At 44.0% G+C, this 9,973-nt stretch overlaps 1 protein-coding gene across 2 annotated transcripts in view; it reads left to right on the plus strand.

Annotated features, from left to right (window-relative positions):
- SH2D4B (SH2 domain containing 4B) overlaps nucleotides 1-5,049 on the plus strand; it is a 42,973-nt gene extending 37,924 nt beyond the window's left edge. For both annotated transcript variants that reach the window (XM_078603360.1, XM_078603361.1), the window contains exons 9-10: nucleotides 180-400; nucleotides 954-5,049. In XM_078603360.1, coding sequence (XP_078459486.1) covers nucleotides 180-400; nucleotides 954-1,049 — 317 coding nt within the window. In that variant the 3' untranslated portion in view covers nucleotides 1,050-5,049. The remainder of the gene's footprint in view (nucleotides 1-179; nucleotides 401-953) is intronic.
- The last annotated feature ends 4,924 nt before the right edge of the window (nucleotides 5,050-9,973 follow it).

Genomic DNA, 9,973 nt, shown 5'->3' on the forward strand with positions numbered 1-9,973 from the left:
TGCTGGGCAATGATGCTTATGATGCCCCCCTCTGTGGCTGCTGCACATTCTGGGTGATGACTATCCCCCTCTGGCTGCTGCACATGGTGAGTGATGATGATCCTCTGTGGCTGCTGCACATGCTGGGCAATGACGATGACTCCCCTCTGTGGCTGCTGCATATGCTGGGCCATTCGCAGGCCTCATCTCGCGCGAGGATGCGGAGGAGCTGCTGTCGGGAACGGCGGAGGGTACGTTCCTGCTGCGTGTGAGCGAGCGCGTCTGGGGCTACGCGCTCTCCTACCGCATGGCGCGCTCCACCAAGCACTTCCTGGTGGACGCGGCGGGTGACTCCTACAGCTTCTTCGGCGTCGACCAGATCAAGCACGCCTCCCTGCCCGAGTTGGTCAACTTCCACAAGGTGAGCCGATGGCATAGCGGGCCGTCCGCGTTCGTGCAGTTCTTTTGGCGATTGAACCTATTGGTTTCTGTCTGGGTGTAATGTGGGAGGGGGGAGGCTGTATATGACTTCAGACTAAACCTCTTCCTTTGTGAATGTGCATCGATAATGTGTTCGTGTGAAACGATGAACAATGAAATGCATGCGCCAAACACGTGGCCACAAATTAGCAAGCACATTTTTATTGATTATATTTTGCATGGTTTGGATCGCAAGTGACTGTTTTACTTGCCGGACATGCATTTTACGCACGTTAATACATATTCATGCACGTTCATTCGATTTATATTCCGAATCCAAAGGCCCAACTCTTGTTATGTGTGGCAAATGAGTGGGTCCTAAAGGAGCATAACAACGCCCGATGTCAAGAACACAATCCTGCCAGTGGAATTGGCATGTTGTGAATCAATGTAAACTGTTGGTGCACATTTTCAAAACGTCGACATTTGATGAATGCAATTTGTAGTCATGAACTCAGTGAGTCACAGAGCATTTGTGTCATTTTGCTGCTCAGGTGGAGCCAGTCACGGTGATCGGCGGGGAGATATTGAAAACACCGTGCGGGCAGCCGCAGGGGAAGTTGCCCGACTACGGAAATCTCTTCAGCTGAGTCGTCGCGAGACGGCAGTACCTCTCATAGCCTCCGTTACTCCGTATGCTTTGTCAAAGGTGGCACGGTCCTCCCTCACCCCACTTACACACCATTGAGTTCCGTCACCCACTCTCATTTTAAAGTCCACGTCTGTGACCATCGCCAGAAAACCCAATTCTCACCTGGGTGACTCGGTGCCAGCTGTCAAGATGGACATTGTTGAAAAATTAAGGCAGGTGTGTCGCGATGGCTGTGCCCAGACTAATGAGGGCACGTCCTCTTGTGTCATCGTAGCCTATCTATGGCCATCAATACGCCTATCCACCGTGCAGCACATGAGCTCAGCTTCAGAACAAAGAACAGCTTGCCTGGCTGTTCGCAGTACTGCATTAGGACGTGATGTAGGTTCGTCTTCTTTTATTCCTTTGGAAAGGAGCCTTAATGTGCCACTGAAAAAATATATAATATACTGTATACGTGTATGTAAGCTAGTATTGTACTTGAATTGAAATATGCAGCAATATAATTAAAACGTCATCAATAAAATGGGCAAAAATATGATTAAACGCTAGCTGCCAATGTAGGAAATATACCACAACTGTAAAGGCAGATTACAGGAGAAATGTAAACATATTGGGCCAACTTGCCATCGTGCCTGATTTTGGACCTAAAAAGTACAACATTCCCAAAAGAGCGCTGCTTTTTAACCCAAAATGGAATGTTTTTTTTCTTACGCCATGCAACTGGATGGGAATGTCTCCCATGAACCTCTGCGCGAGCGAAAAATAGTTTTGCCAAAGGCATTATTTCAAACCGGTCCTCAGGGACCATGCAGTATGTTCATTGTACTCATCTGACATTTTTGTTCTGAATATTTGTGTAAATGTTTTCATTCGTAATTAGAAATATTGGCTTTTGTTTTTACACAAACAGAATGTCATATTTTAACCACCCATTTTACACAGCAAGTAGCTCAATGGCTTTTATGGATAAACTGTGTGAAAATCCCAAGCTTAACTGTACGGTACAGCTTCACATATCCGACTCGCTTGGGACTGAGAGTATGAGCAGATCTGTAAAATGCTTGGGATATATGAACAGCATCTATAGGAAAAGTCAGTTACACAATGCACAACTATGTTACTGAAGAAAATGAAGCGCAAACTGCTTTAAGCGCGCGGACATGCGTCACTGTACTATAGAAGCAAGCAAATGTGCTCGAGATTAATTACACATCACTGTGCGTGAAAATATCGGAATTGTGAACATCTATAGAAAATGACTGTTACACCACGCACACATACTGCACTGGATTTGGGATATTATTTGGTCAGGGCGGATATGTGATGTTGTACTCTGTACACGAGTCTGGCCAAGAAAATATTTTCTAGATGTGCACTATCCCATCGGTGGATTAAGTTTAGGAATATTTTTTTAAATGGGAAAGTTGAAACAATGCGGCATGTTTTTTTTGTTAATCTCCCCCACCTCTGTCCACCCAGAAATATAAACGGGAACGCCACAGTTGGTCGATCGACAGGTTTCGTGTGATTTAAAGCTTTCGTGACTGCAGGGATTCATCTTCTTGGTTCTTTCTGTAAAGTCACGTAGAATGGAAATAATAAAATAATAAAAATAAAACATAATAAAATAATTCTCACGACGTTTCGGCCACAACCGCAAGCAGCCGTCCTCAGGTGAAGACTAGGTCTGTCGGGGAGACAGCGTCTCATGTGAAGACCAGGTCTGTCGGGGAGACGCTGTCTCCCCTGAGGACGGCTGCTTGCGTTGTGGCCGAAACGACGTGAGAATTATTTTATAATGTTTTATTTTTATTATTTTATTATTTCCATTCTACGTGACTTTACCGAAAGAGCCAAGAAGAGGTTATGTGTGGTGGAGCAAAGTGTGGCTATCCCACCTCTTCCAAGATGTCTAGCCTGCGAAAGGAGGCCAAATACACACTCCAGGAAGGGCTCTCTAGAACTTTCTCTCGTGGAGGCCCCTTCCCGCAAGCAGTGCCGTAAAGTAAACAATTGCAGGGCTGCACCTTTATATTTACCTTTTATTCTTGTATTAGTAGGCACTAGTCGAACATTAAATTTCGATTTAAAGCTTTCATGACTGGAGGGATTCATCTTCTTGGTTCTTTCGGTAAAGTCACGTAGAAGGGAAGTAATAAAATAATAAAAATAAAACATAATAAAAGAATATAATATAAAAATTATTTTATTATGTTTTATTTTATATAATATAATAATAATAAAAATGTTACTTCCCTTCTACGTGACTTTACCTAAAGAACCAAGAAGATAGTCGAACATTGGCAACATTCATTGTCAAATACAAGTGGTGCATTAAAATGTGTTTTCCTAACACCATAAGATGAATTTGCACCTGTGGTAATCATACAAAACGACTGGTTTCCAAAGAGCAAAATCAGTATCTGTATGAGCTAAAGCATATTTAACAGTGAGATTATTGAGAAAACATGTGCTTTGTATCCAATGTTAATTATCTGTGAATGTATCATCAGTGAAATTTGCATGAGCTGATGTCCCCTCTTATCAGGTTGCTGTTTTTCCAAGACAACATTGGCCCCCACCTTGTCAACTCATCACCACCTCCATAAGAATTACTTATTCATTGATCACGCCGCCACCATCAAACCCACTCCCGACATTAGTCTCTAAATGAAATCCGGCTGTTTGTAAGAAAATAAGCCTTAAGTGTGGCTGCCCTCGTGTGTACTTGAGAAACATATCGTCCGGAGGGCGATTTGGGTTTACATTTAGAGTGATGAGCACAGTGTTTCAGTCCTGTATCTTGGGAACTGATCTTGCCATTGTGTGATGATGATAACATGCATGCAAGTGCCTTGTTCGCCATTGTTGAGTGGATTAACATCTTTTGGTTATTACATTTTTTTTACCTTTCATCAACAGGTGTAATTAAGTGATTAAATGTCAGTTGAACAAATACACGAGGATGTGCCATTAACTTATTTTTGAAAAGTAAGTGCACATTATTGTTTTTATCTACTTTTTAAATTGTCTCTTTTTGAACTATATTGTAGTACTGCCGAGATGTTGTCTTTTTTAAAGCCAGATATTTACATTGCAAGATTCAAAATAAAATTGTCTTTTTGTTCTGATTCGCCATGACCACTGAAGTGACCAAAATGCATTCAGGTCCCAAGGGAAGCAATATGGCATGAAGATAATTCAGGACTGGAATTGTTTTGTTTGCTTCCGACAGATGCTTATTTTCTGAAACGTGATCTTACGTGTACTTTGTATTCTTAACGTCTTTTGTCCTTGGATGTTTTTGATTCGTTAAAACGACAAAAAAAACAACGCCGACAGACTAAAAATGAAAAAAAAATACGTGTTTGCTTGAATAACTTCCAGATGTTGTTCTGTTGCGTACGAAATTTTGACATCACTTCCGCTGTAGAAAATTACGTTCCAGTCTGTTTTTACTAAAACTTAACTTGAGCAAAATTATTATGCATCACTATTGTGCAATGTCAGCTGCAACCCTTGTAGGATTTTATTACAAATATTGTCTGTTTAGCATATCTACAGAACTATATACTATTTAATATGAATTGCATATGAAATTACAGACTTTTCTCTGAAAATCGTTGTCATTAACATTTCTCTTTATGGAGAATTATAAAAAAAGTATCAAAAGTTTTGACACTGCATCGTTTTTTAAAATGTTCTAAATTGTCGTCCGGCTAACTATCGCTTGAGATAATTGGTTCACAACTTGTACATTTTGTATGCATCAAGGGAAATATCCAACTTTAATTTCTGTTTGTGTGAAACTGCTTTTGAAAGAAATAAAACAAATCTTGTGGCTCATGTAAATAACAAAAAAATTGCACCCATTCCACGGCTGGCGCTGTTGCAGCTTGGAGGAGGGGTCCTTTTTCCGCGATTTTCCAAAAAAGGGTCTGTGTCGTGTTCCCTTTTGTTTTTCATTATTTGATTTAATAAAGATATGGACTTTTGGCATGCCTCTTGTTCTAATTGTAGCTGTACTTGTTTTATTTAAAGCTTTAGTGACTGCAGGGATTCATATTCTTGGTTCTTTTGGTAAAGTCACGTAGAAGGGAAATAATACAAATATAAAACAAATTTCACGACGTTTCGACTGCAACACAAGCAATCATCATCAGGTGTGAAATCCACAGCATTGCTTGTGTTGCAGTCGAAACGTTAAATCCACAGCATTCCTTGTGTTGCAGTCGAAACGTCGTGAGAATTGTATTGTTTTATAATTTTATTATTTTCCTTCTACGTGACTTTACCGAAAGAACCAAGAATATGTAGCTGTACTTTTTATTTTAAGATGTGGCTAGTTTAAGATAATGTACACCACCTTCAGTCCCCTGCTGGGGGTTGTTTTACTTGACGTTGGTTCGTAATGTACAGGTTAGTGGAGTGGGGGGGGGACAAGACTGGTTGGTGTAAGGCTGTAAGCAGTGACACGGAATTGAACCCATGTGGCTGAGTTCGTAGTGCAATGCAATAGCCACTGCTCTATCATGCTAATTGCTGTATATTATATAATGCACACTTTTCAAAAAATGGGAAACTTTCTATGCATTTCAAATGTTATTTTGTAATTTTGGTCTTCACACATTTTTTAGTGTAAGTTGTATTGAGTTTCATATTAAGTGGAGGTGTTGGTATTTTGCCAATACACTGTACAGTAGCAGGAGACCACACGAGACAAATCCTAACATACTGAAAAGTATCAATGAAAATAAAATGTATAATTATGTAGTCCCAGGCATGGTGTTAGAAAATCAAGCTCATTAACAAAAGTGCATGGATTTGAATCCTGGGGTTGTCCTTTGAAAATATATAGCTATATTTAGAACTCGGTGATTGATTATAGTAATTAAGTACAGTATTGCAATGTATGAACACATTGGCTTTTTACTAGTAGCATTTTCCACGACCATGATTTGGGGTAGAGCTGGGAGACAGTGGTTTGGAAATTGTCCTATGAACCTGGCGACCTGAGTTTAATACCTGGCCACGTCTAACATCGGTGGCCAGTGATATCTGAAACGACCTCTGTGTGTATCCCCTTCGCCAAACCACAATGATCAGCGCAGTGAAGTATGGGAAAAAAACATTCCTCTGAGATGGCATGAGGCCTTAATTCTGCATTTTATTGGCACGTTCTTGTAGTTTGTTTTACTTGGTTATTATAGAGTATAAACTGTAACTACCTGTGACTTGATCAAGTGAGCAAGATTTGTTCTCATAATCCGATGGTTCTTGAGTTATCTGAGTGTCAGGGCAGGAGCCTTGCTGCAAGTTTCAGCTTCACCGAGTCACATCAACAAGTGGTGGGTCTTGTAAATCAACACCACTGATGTATACAGTTACACATGCTGAGCAAGTCCTATTTCCTGAAAGCCAAGGCGCACTCCTCAAGGGAGATGTAAAACATCATAGGTTTGCGTCGTGAAAAGTGGAGGCTCAAGGCTGTATCGTGTAGAGTTGTGAGACCCCTAGTGTAGCACAAGGACCAAAATCAGATTATTCTCTATCAGGAGAGTGGCATCCACAAGCACAGAGCCTGGTAGCAACAGCCCAGAGCGCCACCCACCACCACACCGTAACAATGTAACAGTACGTGTAACGACCACAATAAATAGAGGATTTTATGTGGATTTTAGTATATTATTTGGTAGTGAGACAGACCCTAGTTTGTTTATTTTTATATTGCTCACAATCCACCAAGACTAATTTTATTGTGCTGCTGTACTCCATTAAACGGTCCCAGCACTGCAGATGGCTCTTTGCCTACCTCTGGATTTCCAGAATAAAAAATTACAACTTCTCATTCACTGTATCCTAAATGCATCTATTAAAGAAAAAATCTCAAGACTTTATACCTTTGAATGGGAAAACAATTTCAAAGAATTTTTTTTTAACATTTGCTATAAACGTTTTATTGTTTTCTACGATTCAACGGCACCTACTTTGGGCAAAAAGCGTATTTGGTGTTAAAATGTATTGTGCTGTCACTAAAGGAAAGGGAGACTCAAAACCTTAAAACCAGTCCAGAGTTCACCTGCTTAAATGTTGCTGTTAAACATTGGTCCCGAAAGCGCATAGACTTAAGGACTATAACAAAAAATTATAATACAACAATACAATTTTATTTACGTGGGATTAGTGTATTAACAGAAGGCAATCCAGCAGGTGACGCAGTGCTGATGAATCTCCAGTGCAGTTGCACCGCCTGCACATTCGATAGCTAAGCCACTGCTGTATCCGTTCCTGGAAGGCCTCCCAAGCCATAACCATCACAAGTTTTTGTTATTCACCCACACATTTAGCTTCTAGACACCAACTGATTTTCTGAGTTGCACATGACCGATGGCCATATCTTAGGCTCCAAATACCATTGGGGTGAAGATGTACTTGTACCGTATGCCAACATTTCACACCGATCACTGGCGATTTAAGGTACCCACCCACCTGACATGGGGAATGCATGACTCACACCACCCCAAACCTCTCCCAACCTCCCAGGGGTTGCGGAAATGAAGTACTGGATACTGTATTGCTGTGAAATATTAGTCAACAGGGCCCTTTGGCTGATACAACTGTTATTTTATTTTATGGTGTTGTAAAAGACCCGTGTCTGCTCTAGTGTCCATTTACGAAGTTGTTTTGTGTTGCACAATGACCTCATTGCGCATGTAAAAATGTAATACTGTGTGATAGTGAAGTTATAATACGAATCAAAATTCAACAAGTGATTCTTTGCTCTCATTTGTATGGTCTGTCTCATCAGTGGAGTACTCATCAGTACTTGTATCATCAGTCGTCACGTCTTGTCTTGCACTGCGTCTTTCCCTGTACGGTCTTATTCTGAATGTTCCATGTTGTCCGGACTGTTTTGTCTCGTTTGTATCTCTCATTAGTATTGTCTACTACCATCATATGTAAACTCTTCTACTGGTAGGAACCACCTGGTTCCACCAGCCCACACGGGATTATTGTGTCCGTCCGTCGTGCATCCAAAAATGGGAGGGGTGGGGCTGGGTGGAGAGGGGAGGGTGGGGAAGGGCTGGGTGGGGAGGGTGGGGCTGGGTGGGAGGGGTGGGGCTGGGTGGGGAGGGAGGGAGGGGCTGGGTGGGGAGGGGTGGGGAGCAGCTGGGTGGAGGGGTGGGAGGGGTGGGGCTGGGTGGGATGGGGCTGGTCACACCGTGGTGCCCTTATAAAACTCAACGTTTAACCTACTCCCGCCGGCTTGTGCCCGCCCTCACAGTCGGGCATATTTGCGGAATACACCACGCCGCCGTTGACCCTGCAGGCCATTGACCGAGAGAGACACGCAAACTCCAAATCCACAGCAGCAGCAGGCGTCAGGGTTGGTGATCAAACCCACGACCTCCTGTATACCAGGCGAGGTAGTTAACATCTCCTAGCCACCGTGATGATGATGAGAGAGAGACACGCAAACTCCAAATATACAGCAGCAGGCGTCAGAGTCAGGATCGAACCCACGACCTCCTGTACACCAGGCGAGGTAGTTAACATCTCCTAGCCACTGTGATGATGATGATGAGAGAGAGACACGCAAACTCCAAATCCACAGCAGGCGTCAGGGTCAGGATCGAATCCACGACCTCCTGTATACCAGGCGAGGCAGTTAACATCTCTTAGACACCGTTATGATGATGAGAGATACGCAAACTCCAAATCCACAGCAGGCGTCAGGGTCAGGATCAAACCCACGACCTCATGTACCCCAGGCGAGGTAGTTAACATCTCCTAGCCACCGTGATGATGATGAGAGACACGCAAACTCCAAATATACAGCAGGCGTCAGGGTCAGGATCGAACCCACGACCTCCTGTATACCAGGCTAGGTAGTCAACATCTCATAGCCACCGTGATGATGATGATGAGAGAGAGACACGCAAACTCCAAGTATACAGCAGCAGGCGTCAGGGTCAGGATCTAACCCACGACCTCCTGTACACCAGGCGAGGTAGTTAACATCTCTTAGCCACCGTGATGATGATGAGAGAGAGACACGCAAACTTTAAATCCACAGCAGCAGGCGTCAGGGTCAGGATCGAACCCACGACCTCCTGTACACCAGGCGAGGGCATCCACAGCACATCGTCAAAGGCGAATGGTTACAAATTAAAATAAATGCGAGTCTACTTATTTTTAAAACACCCACCCCCCAGCGCTTGCTTATATTTAACGTTGCATCCCTCAACCTGAGAATCCAAAGAATTTGAGAATCGATTTGCAAAAAAACCCTTTGATATAAAAAAAAACAATTCACGCGGTCCAACATCTTTCACTTAGGAATCGATACTCGGAATCGCGCGTGTTTAAATCGAGTCGATCCACGCAAAAAGAATCGATCCACGCAACAGCGCGCGCGCCCCACCCCGTGCTTGAAACCCAAGAAGCCGGCGGCGGGGGGGGGGGATGAGGCCCCTCCCCCCTTATCCCCCGTACCCCTCCCCCCGCTACCCCCCCCCCCGCTACCCCCCCCCCGCTACCCCCCCCCCTCCTCCTCTCGTAACGTCACTGCGGTGCGACCTCGTCAGGAGGCTGCTGTTGCTGCCAGCTCGTGTCCCCCCCCCACGTCCCCCACGTCGTCATCGTCGTCGTCTCCGCGTGAACTTCACTCACGAAACGTCGTCGTCACCGTCCGCCTCCATCCCCGGCCCGGCTGCGTCTCTCACTCGCAGGCTCACCACCATCACCACCAACCACCACCTACAACCACCACAACCACCACCACCACTACCACCCCCTACAACCACCACCCCCTACCACCACCCCCTACCACCACCACCAACCCCCCACCACCCTACCACCACCCCTACCACCACCACACTACAACCACCACCACCACCCTACCACCACCACCTACAA

This window comes from Lampetra planeri, chromosome 20 (genome assembly GCF_965212315.1).
Source record: "Lampetra planeri chromosome 20, kcLamPlan1.2.h2, whole genome shotgun sequence".
Classification (NCBI taxonomy): domain Eukaryota; kingdom Metazoa; phylum Chordata; class Hyperoartia; order Petromyzontiformes; family Petromyzontidae; genus Lampetra; species Lampetra planeri.